General features: G+C 41.2%; 1 protein-coding gene across 1 annotated transcript; it reads left to right on the top strand.

The window, feature by feature from the left end:
- Positions 1-5,809: 5,809 nt before the first annotated feature.
- On the top strand, positions 5,810-18,197 carry LOC124775308 (ankyrin repeat and death domain-containing protein 1B-like). The gene is made up of 3 exons (XM_047250144.1): positions 5,810-6,029; positions 6,379-6,773; positions 17,946-18,197. The coding sequence occupies exons 1-3, from the start codon at positions 5,990-5,992 to the stop codon at positions 18,195-18,197; spliced, it is 687 nt and encodes a 228-aa protein (XP_047106100.1). The 5' UTR covers positions 5,810-5,989.
- Positions 18,198-19,967: the final 1,770 nt, after the last annotated feature.

Consider the following 19,967-nt stretch of genomic DNA (forward strand, 5'->3'; position numbering starts at 1 on the left):
TTAGAACTATTATTGTTACTTTATGCAGAAGCTGCGAGACAGCGAGATCCTGGATTTTTTATTTTCATTGCCAGATAATCCAGAAGAATCGGAAATTGAAGCTGCTGCTGATGATGATGATCTAGAGGAGGTTTTTTCATCTCATGATCATTTGTCTACTCCAAGCACACCATTAGAAACATGGACACACAATTATATGGAACAGATTGTCAACAACGATGTGCAACTAGATTCGTTGATAGATGAAAACATCCGTGTTGCGAGTGAAAGTGGAGTGAATTTTTAGCAAGATGATGAAACTGGTGAATTTACAGATTCTCACTGGGATGATGATGTAACTCACTTTGAAGAACTAAATTTACCCTTAGTGTTCGACCCAAAACCAACAGTAAACTTTGCTTTGGCAGACAGTTAACTTATGTATTTTGAAAAATTACTTGATGATTCGATGATGCAACAGATCTGCTTTCAAACAAATTTGTATGCCAAACAGATGAATAGTGCACAATGGAGGGAACTCACAGTTCAGGAACTAAAAGATTTTCTGGGTATGATCATAGTAATTGGTATTCTGAAGCAGCCAGTTACTGGAGCTCAGATCCATATCTAAATGTAAATGCAGTATCGAATGTTATGACACTTGCTCGCTATAAGAAAATAATAGAGAACCTTCACTGCAATGATAATTTGTTTCAGCCAGCAACAAACGATCCTGGTTATGACAAATCATACAAAATCAGACCACTTATCTCAGCCCTAAACAAAAGCTGTTTCAAAGTATACCACCCTTCTACTTCACTTGCAGTTGATGAGTCAATGGTTGCATTCAAAGGAAGAACAAGACAAACAGTACATGCCCATGAAACCTGTAAAAAGAGGTTACAAAATTTGGTGCCTTGCTGATGCAAACACAGGTTTTATTCCAAATTTTGATGTCCACACAAGTAAATCTGCTGCCAGTAGAGGGAAATTCAAAGATTGCCAAATGTGTGAAAGAGTAGTGCTGGAACTCTGTAAATCATTTTTTTAATTCCAATAGAACTGTGGTTTTTGATAATTTCTTTTCAACATTTAGACTAATGAAGGAACTGAGAAAACGGGGGCTTTATAGCTGTGGTACCGTCAGAGGAAACAGAAAAGGCCTACCTCCATTTTTGGCGAGTAAATTACCAAGTCTAAACCGTGGAGAGAGTACATTTGCTGTAAAATCTGGTGTTGCTGCTGTTAAGTGGCAAGATAGCAAAGCGGTCTGTCTCCTTCCCACTGCACATAATCCTAAGAATGCTGTATTCGTCAAAAGAAAATTGAAAGATGGATCCACAATCAGCATTTCATGTCCTGAAGTAGTACATGTTTTAGTACTATGGGTGGAGTAGATCGTTTTGACCAGCTACGAGAAAGGTATGTAGTTGGCAGGCGATCAGTAAAATGGTGGCACCGACTATTTTATTTTTTTGTTGGCTTAGCCATTGTCAACTCTTATGTACTATTTCGACTGTCACGACGAAGCGCAAACCAGCTGTCATACCGAATGAGACTAGCAAGGCAGATGATAAATGGATTTTCATCAAGAATGACGAAGGGCCCATCACCTGCTTTCTGTTCTAGCGAAAGAGGTGTCACTGCAGTGCCACAGGAAGTAAGACTTATGAATGTCGGGTCTCATATCCCCAAGGCGCAAAAGACCAGGAGGCGGTGTAGGTTTTGCAGCACAAAAGGCACTGAAAAACGAACAAAATATGTTTGTTCATCCTGTAATGTGCCACTTTGTATTTCACCTTACTTTCCAAAATTTCACGCAATGTAGCAAAATGTATTTTTTGTTGGAAATAATAAAGTATACCACATGTTTGCATATTGGCAAAAATGAGTTACATTTAATTTCTAATACATTAATGTTAAATATTGGTGCAAATAAGCCTTGTTCATAAATTTTACACTAATTTGTAGGATCTTCATTGTGAGGAAAATCGGTTCCAGAAATGATCAGTGGGACGTATGCCTCCCCCTTTTTTTTCTTTTTTTGAGAAAATGGTTCAAGTTAAAAATTATTCAAAGGCATATTTGTAATTCTGACCCAAATAAGACTCTGTAACAGCTGAGGTACCTCAACCCTCCGACGGTCGCGCATGTATCTGTGAGATACATGACCTACTTTTTCTCTAATATTACCGCAATGAACAGTGGTAACGGTTTGCTGGCCAACGACATCTTGTGTCATACCTTTCTTATTGCTTCACAGGAATTTCAGTCTTATTCCGATACTGACAAGGTCATAAATGAGTCAGGTGTGGGAACGTGTACTGGCTGTATCTCTCAGATACAGCGCGCCTACTCGGGTAACGCTTTGTCGCCGCTAATGACTGCAGCTGTTGCATTGTTTGCAGCGTATGCAAGTCGGCAGTTGTTGTCTTCTAAATGAAGCAACGTTTCGTTGTAGCTACGTGTACTCTTTCAAAATGAGTAAACGATATGATCTAGAAAATCCTAAGGATTTGGAAGAAGTACATCGCCTTCTTCTCGACGACGACGTATCCATTGAAGATGAAGATGATCTTGCAGAAACTGATTCAGAAACCGAAGATATACTCGAAACACGATCTGTAGACTCAGACACAGATCATGAATTTGAAGAAGAGGAAAATAATGAAGCGCAGGAAACTGATGAACATTACTATTTTGGTGAGTAGAAAAGACAATAAATATGCTTTCAGATGTAATAATAACAATATCTAATAATGGTGTAATGTACTTATTTTTTATTTTAGGTAAGGTTGGAACTAAATGGAGGAAAGTGCCTTGGAAAGCAACACAGACACGACCTCATAATATACTAACACAACTGCCTGGGGTAGTTGGAGGCGCAAAGAAAATGGTAACTGAAATTGACTGTTGGAGCCTATTCATCAGTAATGATATCACAGACCTAATTGTGGTCAACACTAACAGGCGTATAGCTGATCTAAAAGGAAACTTTGCTCGCTAGAGTGACTGCAAGGACACAGACGCAATCGAAATAAAAGCCTTTCTTGGCTTGTTATACCTTGCTGGTGTGTTCCGTGAGCAACGCTACATGGGCGACAGAATGTTCACGACTTCTGGACAGCAGATGACCTTGGTCTGAATATTTTTAGAATGACCATGTCCGAAAAACGTTTCCTGTTCCTAATAAGATGTGTTCGTTTTGATGATGGAGCCACAAGACAAGAACGGCGCAAGACAGACAAATTAGCAGCCGTGAGGGAAATGTTCACCATGTGTGTGAATAACTGCAAGACGCATTATTCCCTCGGTCAGAGCGTCACAGTTGATGAGCAGCTACCAGCATTTCGAGGCCGGTGTGGATTTCGCCAGTTCATACCATCCAAACCATCTAAATATGGCATCAAAATTTTCTGCCTATATGATGCCAAGCTTTATTATACTTACAACATGGAAATATATTGTGGATTACAACCAGAAGGACCCTTTCAGAATAACAACTCCGGTAAAGAAGTAGTTCTGAGAGTTACCGAACCAATATATGGGACGGGTAGAAACATTACAGCAGATAACAGGTTCACTAGTTTGGAGTTAGTAAGAGAACTGCATAAAAGGAGACTGTCGTTTGTAGGCACAATTAGAAAAAACAAGAAGGAACTGCCATCGAATTTCGTAGCACCAAAAAGTAGACAGCAGTATGATAGCGTATTTGGCTACAGCAAGAATGAAACCCTTGTGTCGTATGTCCCGAAAAAAAAGGGAAAACTGTAGTCCACCTTTCCAGTATGCATGTATAGTCAAGTGAGGTTTCGGAAGGTTTAGAGAAAAAACCAGCAATTATTCTACACTATAATGACACCAAATCTGGAGTTGATGTAGTTGACAAACTCTGTGCAACCTACACTGTAGCTGGGTCAACAAGAAGATGGCCTATGGTGATTTTTTTCCACTTGTTGAACATTGCAGGCGTCAACTCAAGAGTAATTTTCTTGGGCAACAAGAATAAATACTCAAATCGGCGCGAGTACCTCAAAACTTTGGCTCTGACTCTACTGCAAGATCATCTCCAAAGAAGAGCTCTTATTATGGCTCTACCCGATGATATAAAGTCAATGCTAGTAAAGTACAAACCTAAATGAAAAGAGCAAGAAAACGCTGAGCAATCCTTGGAATCAGAAAACAAGAAAAGAAAAAGTGCCAGTCATGCTACAGGGAGACAAAAAAGACTTGTCTCAGCAAGTATACATGTGAAAAATGCGGTACACATCTTTGTTTGCAAAAGCACGCAAAAATAATTTGTGAACAATGTCTGTAGAGGGCAATCAGGAAAAAGAGACATGCTTTGATTAGTTCAATAATTTATTTGTATCTATAATAAAATCAATTTTTAAAAGAATTTCATGTACTTCTCCAGTACAAAATGTCACATATTTCTGTTAATTTGAAAGTGTAATGAGCCTGATGTTCACTTCTGTATTTGTAAAATCTGTAACAATAAAGGTAACTGCAATTTAAAACAAAAACAAAAGAAAAAGAACCTGTAAACAAACAAAAAACCACAAAAATCGTCGCATGTATCCACGAGATACATCACGACTAGTGGCGTCATGAAAGTTGACGCGTCTGCTGGAGGGTTAATAAATTCTAAAAAAATGAGTAAAAACCACGAAAGGGTTAACGCAATTGATGATCCTGGAGACTTCTTACATGATTTCGAAAGTTAGGTAAAAGCATTCAGCTAATAACTATATTTTCTTTCATGAAAGTGCAGCGTAATATATCCATCGTGACATGTTGCATCAGAAGTCGAACCGAAGATATCATTGCGAACAACTTCTGCTATGGGACCAGCCGTGAAATCGCAAAAAATTAGCTATTCCATATATTTTTTGAGAGGCATTGGTCTTTTTATGTGAAACAGCCGATTTTTTCCGCGATTTCAGGGTTTGTCTCATAATAAAAATTGGAGTTATGAGTAGCTACATTATTTGGGCTTTCAATGTAACACGTTTAAAATGTCACAGTGTATGTATTTTATTTTATTAATAATCTCATGTACATAGTTTCAACTACAGAATTTTAATAGCTAAAAGCATACTTTTCATTTTATCTTTTCAGATCAGAAGCTTGAGACACGAATAATTTCGATTGAGTGGAACATTAATGGCTTCGTTTACAAATTTAATTTTTTTTTCAGATTTTTCTACCTGTGCATATGTTAGACTAATTTTGTTGTTGAAAATAATAAACTTTCAGTAGTACCGTTTATCAATAAATTAATGTGATTTGTAGTGTTTCGTGCCAAGTTTCTAAAATATCGCTGGAATAAAAGCAAAATAGGACCACTAAAAATATGTTGTAGGCGTTGTTGTACATTATTGTCTGGCAATACCCAAGAGCTGAAAATAAATATAATAATTCTCCCTCCTCCCCCCCCCCCCCCTTTCGCCCGATGACATATCTTTGCCCTTAAGAAAGTTTAGCGACATCCAGCGGATTTTTAGTGACCGTTATTTTACATATCTAGCTGTTTTTTTAACACCGGCTAGCGACTTTACATATTATGCAACGGCAACTCTGTGGTGGGAGGTTGTGTACAAGGTTAGAATCCGCGAGAGTCTGGAAATGAATTTTTTGCTATCAGTTGAAGTTAAGGCACAAGTATATTTGAGGCACTGAGAGCACAAGCGGACTAACCCACACTTTTTGTGAATTTGAGGTATTGACATGTTGTGATAACAGTATACGAGTATTATGCAATGCATGTTGATCTGTTTGTTTATCTGAAGGTTTGTCTAATGTAGCAACGTAAACATTGCTGTTGCACTCAACCGCCGATAGATACCGTTGAGAGCAGGAGTGGACTATGCGTCATAGTCCATTTGTGCTCTATGCTCTCCGTCCACTGCCATTGCGCGTGACGCCGGCGAACGAAAGACTTGTGTATTTAGTGTGGAACAACGTATTGGACCAGTGACCACGTGGACGTGTATTTCAGTTGATCAGCATGGCAGCCCCTGCGAAAAGCGTGGAGGAGCAATTGGAAGGTTAGTTTGTATTGTGTTCCATTCCTTTTTTGCGGATAACATTGTCGATTGTACACTAACGCGTTCATATGCAAACACGTCTAGATGTACCGTATCTCGAATGGTGACTTTGTTCAGAAAATGCAGGTTGTTTTCCATACGAAAACAGAATGACATACAAACAATACTTTATGTATTGCTATTTTGTGTAATCAAGTAACGATCACTTGTAATGTTATGTGTACAACAATGTTTTACCGCCCGCCGAGTTGTGTTGAGCAATTGCTTCGCCTGTGGATACCAATGCACACGTTGACCATTACTGTAGTGTAGTTAATATTACATTGAGGGATGGATATTGTTATTACAGAGATGTTTGCGTCCGATGGGGAAGTGCCGGGAGACGCGAGAGCGAGCACGGCTGCAGCAACAACTGTTCCAGAGGACGTGCCAGAGACGAACGACGATGCCGTGGTACGGAGCCGAGGAAAGAAGCGCCTTAGAAACGAAGATAAATGGCTTCGTAACGTTAGGAAAGAACGGAGAGCTCTAGGTCAAGAGTATGTAAACCGTAAGGGTAACCTTGTACCTCGAAAGGAATTGCGGAAAATCAGCGAGTGTACGTGCCGGTATGAGTGCCACAAACACATCAACGAAGAACAGCAGGAACAAGTGTTCAATGAGTTTAATAATTTAGGCAGCCACGATCTGCAGTCGGCTTTCCTGTTTACCATGATTAAAGTCGTTGATAAAGCACGGTCTTACGTAGGTCAGCAACATTCACGTAGGGTAAAGACGAGATTGTATTACTTGCTCAATTCAAATGGGTCTGAAACGAGGGTGTGCAAAAGATTCTTTCAGAATACTTTAGCCGTATCTGCTGGAAGAATCGATAGGGTACTCAAGAATAAAGGGGAAAAAGCCACCCCTCCTCGTGATGGTAGAGGTAAAGGTGAACCTGGTAATAAAACACCTCGCCACAAAGTTGATGTAGTAAAACGTTTCATAGAAAAATTCCCGGCGTATGAAAGCCATTATGCGTATCATAAAAATAACGGTAGAAAGTATTTAGGACCAGATTTAAATTTATCAGTCATGTATTCACTGTACTGTGCAGAGGAGCAAATGCCCGTTTCTCATTTTATTTTCCGCAAAATTTTTTACGAAAACTTCAATTTGTCATTTCATCCACCAGTGTCCGACTCTTGTCGAACATGTGATGCTTTGCAGGTAAAAATAACAGCTGCCGATAATGATAAGGAGAGGACGGAGTTAATTGCAGAACGTGAATTCCATCAGCAAAAAGCTGAGTATGCACGGGCAGGTTTACATAGTGATACATTGCTTAGCAAATCAGATGGTAACGTTACAGTGATAACATTTGATTTGATGAAAACTTTGCCTACACCGATCATCTCAACTGGAGTTTGCTATTACAAACGTCAGTTGTGGACATATTGCTTTGGCATCCACAATATGCACAATGATGATGTATACATGTTTCTGTGGCATGAATCCATTGCGTCGAGAGGGCCACAAGAAATTGGTTCTTGTTTGCTGTACTTCATACGCAATTTTGTCAGGACTGAAAAACTAATTATGTACTCTGATCAGTGCGGAGGCCAGAATAGAAACATAAAGGTTGCTGTACTGTGCCAATACATTGTCAACAGCTCAGAGTTCTCTGTGAAGGAAATAGACCATAAATTTTTAGTTAGCGGACACTCGTACCTGCCCTGTGATCAGGATTTTGGCTTAGTTCAGAAACGAAAAAAGTATTTTCCTAATATTTACCGTCCTAAACACTGGAATGATGTGGTAGTGAGTGCCAGAAAAACGAATCCATTCAAGGTAATTAATATGAATGCGGAATGTTTCTTTTCAACAAAACAACTCGAAAGAAACATCACGAATCGAAAAATGTCTTCTGGCAATTGTAAAGTACAATGGTTGAACATACAGTGGCTGCGGTATGAAGCAACCAACAGATTCAAAATATTGTATAAATACTCGAACCAAAACCAAGAGCCATTTCAGGAAATTGATGTGGCCAAACGAACATCCACATGCATCAGCAATCTCGAACTGCTTTATCCTAATGGAAATGTAATTACAGAGGCAAAAAAGAAGGATCTGCTAAGTTTGCTTCCGTATGTACCTCCACTTCATCATGATTTCTACAAAACTTTACAAACGTCATCAAATGCTGTAGAAACATTGCCTGTGGATGATTTTGAAATGTAACACAATGCGTAACATTACAGAAACCAATGTAAAATGGTACATGTAATGTGTACAATGTATACTAGTAATGAATACTATTGTCACATGCATCAGCGTACTAACGGACCTGTCATTGAGAATGTTCAACTACTTGGAGCGAAAATGGGCTAAGCCACAACAAAACTGCTAATATTCTACTATCTAGTACTTTTGTAATTTATCTATGTCAAAATATTGTTCAATAAAACCACAGTTACATCATATGCATGTTACAAGGCTGCAATGTATCACAAACATACATTATTTGTGGGCCCGTATTATGAGACCTGTTTCCTCCATATTGACTTCTCCGGGGTTAGTCCGCTTGTGCTCTCAGTGCCTCATTTCATTTGATCCTGTTTTTAAACCATATTTCGATACCCTTCGTCGTATGGGGAGCCGCTGGAGATAATGTGGGAGCCAAGGTACGGGACATCGGACACACTTCTTATTCCATCCTAAGCTAGCTTCAGGAAATATTTAACAGCTGCTCAAAATCAACTCCTGCCGTACAGCATGTGGCCTCGCCGTTTTTAAAATTGTATACTGTCGCCTCTTCTGTGTTTTATTTGATAACGTTGAGGAACGGGTATGAATTCCATAGCTTAAACGCGAAATTGGTTGCGCTGCAGTAATAATTATTGCTTTTTACATAGTGCTGTTAACTCTCCAAGATGGCGTGGCGTATGCAAGCAGTAGTAAATCGCGCCGTAGAAAATCGTTCAGTTTAAAGTGCATAGTCTGCCAAAACGGTGTTCACAGCGGTATCCGTTTGTGCTCTTTCTCACATCTATGAACCCATCATCCGTGTATGAAGAACAAAAAAGTGATAAATCCGAATTGTGAATGTGACTTCTGATGTGCTGAAAGAAGATCTCTCAATAGCTAAAAAATATATCAATTACATCGAATCGTTAATTCTTTAAATGTCGATTTTAATCCTTGTGTGAAAAATGACCAAAGTGAAGCCTACAACACTCTCAAAAATACCGGTAATGAAAGTCAAAGTGCTCCAATATCTGCTATAGTTACAAGAAACTCATTTGAATCCATTGCACAAGAGAAACTCCGACAAATGAAATTATTGAGAGAAGACGAAACAAAACCAAAAGCTTGTATCTTTGCAGACAGCCATGGACGAGATTTAGCCAATATTCTTATGAATATGCAATCTAAATTTTCCTTTACTGACAGATTAAAACCCTAGGGCCCTTTCCAGCAAAGAATTAAAGATTTAAACCCTCAACCAAATGATGTTTGTGTAATTACTGCTGGAGCTAACGATGTTTATAAAAATGAGTCGAAAAATGCAATCACAGCACTGCGAAATGTACTGGAAAGAATCAAGACAAGAGAAAAAAATCGTCGTTAGCATCCCACACAGACATGACCTAATAAACAGTTCTTGTGTAATTATGAAATCCAATTCACAAACAGAATGTTTCAAATGGTAGATAAAGTGTCCTAGAGCTGATACAGCAAAAATTTTCCAAAAACTGGTACACCCAGTTTATTCATAAGAAAAACGTACTTATCACAAATGTTCCTAATATTATTTATGCTGCTGTTCTTTGGGAATGGCCAGTAATATTTTCTTTCTTCCATTATAAACTCAGCACTGACGTAAAAAATAATTTAGTCAGTCACCATTTTTCACATCGAAAATAAATGTGCACACAGTCCTACAACATTTGCCACAATCTTGGAAATATTGATTCTGTACCCACAAAATTTGGATTACATAGACAGATGGATGTGCTCTGTCTGCTGGATTATTCATTACCTTCACATTTATTATATGGAGTTAATTAATAAACAGTCAATATTATCCCTAAATATGATACACTCCAGTCCCAAACTATGATACAGCAGTTTCCTAAATGTGGTACACTGTTTTTTTAATCATGCCGTTCTGTTCACTGAAATGTGTGTTACTTGCTGCAATTGGCAATAATGCAGCAGTTGTTGTGCTTTATTTCATGCTATTGTTGACATTAGTGCATCAAAAGCAGCAGCAGAGGATATAAACCGTGCTGCAGTTAGTGGTGTACTGATATTCCTCTCAGGTCTCTGTTACATGTAGGCCTAAGTATAGGTTTCATCTAAAATAGGCCCCAACTGTTCTTAAATTTATTTTATGCCAATTTTATACAATATTAAATTGGAATATTTTGGGTCATGACAGGAACAGTATGGCACCTTTATATAAGAAAAAACGAAGGCCATTTAGTAAATAAGATATTTCTTCAGTCATGAAAGAGGTGAAAGATGGAGCTTCATTCCGGCAGGTAGCACTGAAATACACTCCTGGAAATGGAAAAAAGAACACATTGACACCGGTGTGTCAGACCCACCACACTTGCTCCGGACACTGCGAAAGGGCTGTACAAGCAATGATCACACGCACGGCACAGCAGACACACCAGGAACCGCGGTGTTGGCCGTCGAATGGCGCTAGCTGCGCAGCATTTGTGCACCGCCGCCGTCAGTGTCAGCCAGTTTGCCGTGGCATACGGAGCTCCATCGCAGTCTTTAACACTGGTAGCATGCCGCGACAGCGTGGACGTGAACCGTATGTGCAGTTGACGGACTTTGAGCGAGGGCGTATAGTGGGCATGCGGGAGGCCGGGTGGACGTACCGCCGAATTGCTCAACACGTGGGGCGTGAGGTCTCCACAGTACATCGATGTTGTCGCCAGTGGTCGGCGGAAGGTGCACGTGCCCGTCGACCTGGGACCGGACCGCAGCGACGCACGGATGCACGCCAAGACCGTAGGATCCTACGCAGTGCCGTAGGGGACCGCACCGCCACTTCCCAGCAAATTAGGGACACTGTTGCTCCTGGGGTATCGGCGAGGACCATTCGCAACCGTCTCCATGAAGCTGGGCTACGGTCCCGCACACCGTTAGGCCGTCTTCCGCTCACGCCCCAACATCGTGCAGCCCGCCTCCAGTGGTGTCGCGACAGGCGTGAATGGAGGGACGAATGGAGACGTGTCGTCTTCAGCGATGAGAGTCGCTTCTGCCTTGGTGCCAATGATGGTCGTATGCGTGTTTGGCGCCGTGCAGGTGAGCGCCACAATCAGGACTGCATACGACCGAGGCACACAGGGCCAACACCCGGCATCATGGTGTGGGGAGCGATCTCCTACACTGGCCGTACACCACTGGTGATCGTCGAGGGGACACTGAATAGTGCACGGTACATCCAAACCGTCATCGAACCCATCGTTCTACCATTCCTAGACCGGCAAGGGAACTTGCTGTTCCAACAGGACAATGCACGTCCGCATGTATCCCGTGCCACCCAACGTGCTCTAGAAGGTGTAAGTCAACTACCCTGGCCAGCAAGATCTCCGGATCTGTCCCCCATTGAGCATGTTTGGGACTGGATGAAGCGTCGTCTCACGCGGTCTGCACGTCCAGCACGAACGCTGGTCCAACTGAGGCACCAGGTGGAAATGGCATGGCAAGCCGTTCCACAGGACTACATCCAGCATCTCTACGATCGTCTCCATGGGAGAATAGCAGCCTGCATTGCTGCGAAAGGTGGATATACACTGTACTAGTGCCAACATTGTGCATGCTCTGTTGCCTATGTCTATGTGCCTGTGGTTCTGTCAGTGTGATCATGTGATGTATCTGACCCCAGGAATGTGTCAATAAAGTTTCCCCTTCCTGGGACAATGAATCCACGGTGTTCTTATTTCAATTTCCAGGAGTGTATAAAATGAATAAAATGTTCCTGCACATAAGGGTACATGGTACTCACTCAGGTGTGCAAGGTAGGAAAACAGACTTGACAGCAGATCAAGAAACAACTTTATCTAATATCTAATCACTTGAAGACACTTGCTAAATGGGGATTTCCAAGGACAAGAGCCGAAGTGTTGCTCGTTGCTCAAGACTTTGTGGAACAAAATAGTTTGACAACTCGTTTTAATGATGAAATACCTGGTTCAAGGTGGTTCAGACATGTGTGTTCGCGAAATTCGTTAACACTAAAGAAGCCGGAAACTCTTGAAATGAATCGTAGAAAAGCTACAGGTGATCCTTTTATTATTTATGATTTCTATGATAAATTAGAAGCAATATTGGAAGAGCTGGACATCAAAGTTAAACCAGCCAAAATATGGAAAATGGATGAGGCATATTTTTCAGCTGATCCTTCCAGGCAGACGTACCAACTCTCCCGATTTAAGCGGGAGACTCCTGATTTTTTCCTTCTTCCTCCCGATCTCCCGACAGTGAAGACCGATCTCCCGATTTTCAGAGCAGTTTCAATACTTTCCTTACTATGGTTGTGCCTTAAAAACAGGTGTCTATGGGAATTGTAGTAGTGAAATCGTGAAGCTAAAAGAACGAATTTCAAGTTTACAAAAAACTGTGGACGTTTTAAGATATGACATTTCGCGTTTAAGAAACGAAAATGCTGAGCAACTGAAAGTCCCTCGCAACATGGCGCCAATTGTAAATAATCAGTCGAATTACTCGACAAACAAGAGTAAAATTTATGAAAATACGTGTTGCGTGTGTAAAAAGTACAACACTTTCAGTGACAGGATGTGCTTAGCTTGCACTAAAATATCAGAAGTTGCGGAAAGGAGACATGTATAATCGGAGAAATTCCAGTGTGTAGCAACTACATCTAACGAACAAAACGCAACGTTGAGTCGGAAAGTTTCAGGACTCTGCTACTGTGGACATCGTGTCTGTAAAGGAATTATGTGCATAAAATGTAAAACTGTGTTTCATTTCTCTTGTGTAAATGTGAACTCTAAACAAAAGTTCTGGCTGTGTATGGAAGACGAGTTAGGACTAGACTTGAATAACAAAGACTGTACTTACGATATAATCAATGTGCTCATTGATGAAGTTAAAGAATTAAAAAGTAAATCTGACGAGCTCCCACGATAGAATTTACAAAATGATGGTGAAATACTCAGAGACAAAAAAAAAGGTTCCAAATCATGCGAAAACAAACTCTATGAACGAAATCGCTGCAAAAACCAATCAGTATATTACGCCTAAAACAACATCTAAAGCTGTGAAAAAAATTGCGAATGATTCCTCGTTATACATTACGACAAGGACGGGTTTGATGTGCTACAAAGAGATTTGAAAATCTTGCCCCTTCGATATATTGGTGGATGACAAGGTATGGCTGCTACTTGTCTATGTTAACTTGGTAGATTGGTGCGGTGGCTGTCTGGGGCGGCAGTAGGCATAGCTCGCGCTTCGTATCTACAAGGAAGTAAGGAACTTATCGTTGGAAGCGTTCGGAGACAAATGAATATCTTTCAACTAGTGCCAATTTCCTCTGCTTCTGGTAGCACCAACGCAATCGTAAAGTTATCGTGGACAAGGAATAGTCGATAGTTGTTCCAGGCGAAGTGATTAGCATTGTTGTGTCTAAAAGGCAGTGTTGCCAAGTTAGGGGATTTTCCCCTATATTGAGGGAATTAGTCGATCCAAATCTGAATATCTTTCAAAGTTTCTATTGGACAATAGCATCGATGTGGTACTCCTTCAGGAAACACATACCGACTCGCAGGAAGACTTACAAAGAAGAGGGCGTATTCAAGGCTTCCAACAAATAGGCGCAACATATCATCACGCCTATGGCACCGCCACATATGCCCGATCCGATATTGAACATGCATACCTGCTGTCCACAAGCACAGAAAACAACATCCATGTTGTTGATATAAAAGTAGACAACATAAGACTTATAAATGTCTACAAACCACCAAACCAAATCTGGCCAAGTATTGTACTACCCGTACATGAACACCCAACGATATATGCCGGTGATTTTAATAGCCATCATGAAATGTGGCTATACACCCAAAATAATGAACATGGAGAAGCGCTGGTGGTACAAACCACCAAACCAAATCTGGCCAAGTATTGTACTACCCGTACATGAACACCCAACGATATATGCCGGTGATTTTAATAGCCATCATGAAATGTGGCGATACACCCAAAATAATGAACATGGGGAAGCGCTGGTGGAATGGGCCGACGAGAACAATCTACATCTTATATTCGATGCCAAGGAGAGGGGCACATTCCACTCGGCCGCCTGGCGCAGGGACTACAATCCGGACCTCTGCTTTGTAACTACCGATAACGAGGGAAAACCAGTGCCTATACATAGAAGGGTTGCCACAGATTTCCCACACAGCCAGCATAGGCCTGTTATTTTAGACATCGGTGTCACTATACCCCTGATACGGGCCTTCCCTCGACCTAGATGGAATTTCCAAAAAGCTGACTGGGAGAAGTATTCAGCGGACCTTGATAAATGCATTCGGTTTATACCGTCACTACCTAAATGCTACGATCGTTTCAGGAAAGCTATAATTACCACAGCTAAAAAACACATCCCTAGGGGGTTTCGAAAAGAATACATCCCAGGATGGGATGCAAAATGCCATCAGCTATATGAGGATTTTACTAGTAGTGGTGACCAAGAAATAGCTGATGACCTCCTCCACAATCTAGATTCCGCAAGAAGACAACGATGGACTGAAGCAACAGAAAGAATGAATTTCACTCAATCAAGTAGGAAGGCATGGAGTTTGTTACGTAAACTCGGAGGTACGACAAGACCAGCCCAGAAAAATCCAACCATAACACCAGAGAAAATTGCAAATACCATTGTCGAAATGTCAAGAGCTCCGAGAGACAAACCACATACCAGGATGATTAAGCGCGAACTCATAACACTAAAAAAGAATACTCCAAATATATCAGAGCTTTCCAGACTATTCACTGAGGATGATGTCATTACTGCCCTCAAGGATATGAAACCGGGCAAAGGTTTTGACAACATACATCCAGAATTTCTAACCTACGCTGGAAAGAACGTAGTCAAATGGCTGGCAAATTTCTTTTCGAACATTTTGACTACAAACCATCTCTCTAGAGAATTCAAAAAGGCAAGAATAATAGTTTTGCTGAAACCAGGGAAACCAGCAGACCAACCGCTAAGCTACAGACAAATAGCACTTCTTAGCTGTACATACAAACTTCTCGAACGACTAGTGCATAATCGAATTAGCGGCATTATTATGGAGAACTTACCTATAGAACAGGCAGGCTTCAGATCTGGCCGTAGTTGCAGTGACCAAGTTCTGGCATTAACATCCTACATAGAGACTGGCTTTCAACAGAAATTGAAAACAAGTGCTGTATTTCTAGACTTAACATCTGCATATGATACTGTTTGGAGAGATGGAATAATTTACAAACTCTTAAGAGTGATTCCTTGCCAGATTTTAACATCCTTAATACATAATATGCTGAGTAACAGAACCTTCCAGGTCATCCTAAACGGAAAGACAAGCAAAACAAAACTTATTAACAACGGGCTTCCGCAAGGCTCCGTATTGGCCCCTCTTCTGTTTAACCTCTATATAGCAGATCTCCCAAACACAAAGTCAAGAAAATTTTGCTATGCGGATGACATAGCACTGGCTACCAGAGACAAGTATCTCTTCAATACAGAGGAAGTCCTTAATAATGACGTTGAAATACTATACAATTATTTCAAGAAATGGAGACTCAAGCCAAACCCTAACAAAACTGAAGTATCTACATTCCATCTTAATAACAAAATGGCAAATGAAATTATTAACATAAACTCGGAAACACCAACCTCAAACATAATAAGTTTCCAAAGTACTTAGGTATAACATTGGATCGCACTCTTTCCTACCGAAAACATCTGGAGAACACCACTGCAAAAATTGGAACACGGAATAACATCATCCAAAAACTTAGCGGTACTACTTGGGGAGCTAACGCAAAAACATTACGCACCTCATCTATCGCCTTAGTGTTCTCTGTGGCTGAGCACTGCACTCCAGTCTGGATTAATAGCTGTCACACCAAACTTATTGACAGGCAATTAAATAACACAATGAGGTTGATTTCTGGAACTGTTAAATCAACGCCCACGTACTGGTTACTGGTGCTATGTAATATCCTGCCCCCGGACCTGCATAGAAAAGCGGCCCTACTGCACGAATTCAGAAAGATTGAGACAAAACCAGAACTACCAATTAAAGAAGAATTCTCACAACTGAGACACACTCGATTGAAATCAAGAAAGCCACCCATACGCACAGCCGAGCAGCTTCAAAATAATAACTATGACCACATAAACAATGGAGACTAGATTGGAACCAAAAGACAAATGACCAATTACAGACCTGGTTTGAGAGCTATAACTGCAACATCTCTGGAATGGAACTAACACGGAAAACATGGTCATTAAATCGAATACGTACTGGACATGGCAGGTGTGCGGATTCACTACACAAATGGGGAAGAGCGATGTCACCAGAATGCGACTGCGGTGCCCCTAGACAGACGATCCAACACATCCATGGTGAATGCTCCTTGCGAGCATATGCAGGGAACTGGTCCGACTTCCTGGAGGCATCCCCATCGGCGCTAGAATGGATCTCAAACCTCGATATAACCTTTTAACTGACCAATATAAACATAAATTATATTTATGATTGTTATAATATTTTAATGTCTAACTCTTGATGTATTAATGTTGCATGTATAGCCATACGCTAAATAAATAAATAAAAATAAGGGAATTTTCCCCTAAATTTAGGGGGAATTAAGCTGCCTAGGGGAAAGTTAGATAAATGTTTCAGGGGGAAAAATATTTAGGGTTACTACCTACCCCTCCCCTCCCCTCCGCTCCGCTCGACAATATCATTCTTGACTCCCTTTCACCGCCCCACTGCCCCGCTTGCTGACCCGACGGTGTGATAAATTATTTAGGGGAATTTGAAGTGCAATATAGGGGGAAACGGTACGGGAGGGTTGGCGTCACTACAGGCGTCTAAAGCTAGCGAAATGAGGGATGCTCAATTACCGGACCTACCGATAGATGGCTCTAGCGTCAAGCTACCATGATCCTTTGCGAGTCCAGGTGTCTCGGGTCACGCTCAACTACAGGATCAAACGATAGATAACTCTACGGTCACGTTACCATGATCCTTTGCGAGTCCATGCTGCCGGCAAATATGGCAAATATGCTGCTCGAGTGATCATGCTTCAGGCTCGGGTGATCTTTTGTTGTGTGTAGTTGTGTTAAATATGGGGTTCGTAGTGAAGTGTGAGAAATGTGAAAAGAGTTTTACCAGCCTTCAAGCACGTGCATCCCACGTCAAATGGGTCAACGAAACACCATCTGGTTACCGGTGTGTTGTGTGTTTGCAAAGTTTTCGTGATTCACATAATTTAAACAGACATTTCAGGGTCCATGAGAACGAAACTTGCAAATATACATGCCCAGTTTGTGAGTGCAAAATCGATAAGAAGGGTGCTCCAGAAGATTTTTTGCAACATGGTTTTCCCATGGAAATGGAGACTTCAAAATTTAGTAATAGTGCAATGTTCGAACAGTGGAAGACAAAAACTGAAAAGGAAACTTATTCCAAGTTTATTAAGTAACGTGGTCAAAAAACTAATCAACAGGGCATTATTACAAATGAATACTGTTGCCACCGGAGTGGTGTTTTCACATAAAAGAGCCAAGGTGTTCGTGCGGTAAAGGTCCGAGGCTCCAGTAAAATTGATGCTAATTGTCCAGCAGCAATAATGACACAGACAACCAGTGGGGAGATTATTGTAAATTGACAGAAAACTAGTGTACTGCATGAGAGAGAAGTTGGCAGGCAGTCGCTGATAAAAGAAGAAAAGAATAACGCCAGGGATGGGCGGGGGCGGACGCCGCTGCACCGGGCGGCAGAGAGGGGCCACGCAGAGGCGGCGGCTGATCTCCTCCTGGCGGGGGCGGACAGGGGGGCCCGGGATGACAAAGGCAGGACCCCCCTGTACATCGCCAGGCAGAACAGAAAGCGGCTGCTGGTGGATATGCTGAGACAACGCTGACATACGACATTCAGGAAGCACAATCAGTTACATCATATCTGTTGGTCTTTCAAATAAAGAATACAAAAAATCAATCCTTTGTTCATTTATTTGTACATATAATTTTCTGCTGCGTATGACAACTCCGGTAACACCGTGACAACTGCAACGACGAGATATACCTGTAAACTAATGTGAGGAGCCCTTCAGTCTGTAAAATACTTCACGATAATCTAAGATTGCAATGGGGGTACCACTAGAAGACATTCTCGACGAGATAGGGGCTAGTATTGAAGATACATTGTGCAGGAGAGACTTAACTACAAGGAAAGATCTGCACATCATTCAGATGTACAATTTGAACAATGACGGTGTGCTGAATAGCGAAGACTGCATTAGTGTAGATTCATGGGTGGCACATATGGAAACAAATTCAAATTTTGTTAAGTTGTATAAGCCACAAGGCAGCGTACTGCCCGAGTTCCCTCAGCTTGACAAAAATATTTTTGTTTGATTTTGTCAAATGACAGTCAAATTGAGTTACTGAAAAAATACGGCAACGATGTGATTTGCGTTGACAGTACACTTGGTACAAACAGCTACAATTTCCAGCTGTATACTTTATTAGTGTTGGACAATTTACGGGAAGGCTTTCCATGTGCCTTCATGATATCTAGCTCTGAGCACTATGGGACTTAACATCTGTGGTCATCAGTCCCCTAGAACTTAGAACTACTTAAACCTAACTAACCTAAGGACAGCACACAACACCCAGCCATCACGAGGCAGAGAAAATCCCTGACCCCGCCGGGAATCGAACCCGGGCGTGGGAAGCGAGAACGCTACCGCACGACCACGAGATGCGGGCTCATGATATCTAGCAGAGGAGACACAGTAGCCATGCAAATTTATTAAGTGAGGAATCCATAAACCCGAAGTGGTTCATGTCACACATGGACGATTGTTTCTTCAATGCTTGGATTGCTGTGTGTAGTCCCAGAGCTAGTCAGCTGTGCTGCTCCTGGCACGTTGACAGTGCGTGGAGGCACCATATTAACAAAATCGAAGGCCAGGAAAATCAGATTGCAAAATACAAGAAAATTAAAACGTTAATGTTCGAAATAGAAAGTAGAACTTTCGAAATTATGAAATGCAATCTGAGAGAGGAATTACGCTCAGAGAGGGAAACTCACAGCTTTGCTGCATATTTTGAGAAATTTTTAAGTCATCCCGATCGGTGGGCATATTGCTACAGACTGAATGCAGGAATCAACACAAATATGGCGTTGGAAAACCTACACAGAAATTTGAAACATATTTACTTGAAAGGGAAGAAAGTAAAGTGTTTAGATAAAGGGATCCATGTCCTTATGAGATCTTAGGATGCGTGTTCGCCTAATAGCTATCTACAGAGGTAAACTGACAAATAAGCTCTCAATGTTAAACATTTTTAACATTGACATTCACAACCACGACCTCTCATCCAGTATGGACAAAATCAAAGAAGCTCTCAGTTCTGAGGGTACGTCACAACGAGTCATTGCCTCTCTCTGAAAAACTAGTAACTGTTAGTACAGTGTTGTGGAATGTCATGTCATGCAGCAACACCGAATTTTATTCGGTGTCAAAAAACTTACTCTCGTGCAGTTGTGGTTTACGGTGCAAGGACTGTGACCATTGTATACATGCGTTCAGTTGCACTTGTGCGGACTCTAGCATTTTGTGGAACATGTGTAAACATGTTCATTTGGTATGTCGAGTTATTAAACAAACGGAAACTATTACTCAAAA

Source organism: Schistocerca piceifrons, chromosome 2 (assembly GCF_021461385.2).
Source record: "Schistocerca piceifrons isolate TAMUIC-IGC-003096 chromosome 2, iqSchPice1.1, whole genome shotgun sequence".
Classification (NCBI taxonomy): domain Eukaryota; kingdom Metazoa; phylum Arthropoda; class Insecta; order Orthoptera; family Acrididae; genus Schistocerca; species Schistocerca piceifrons.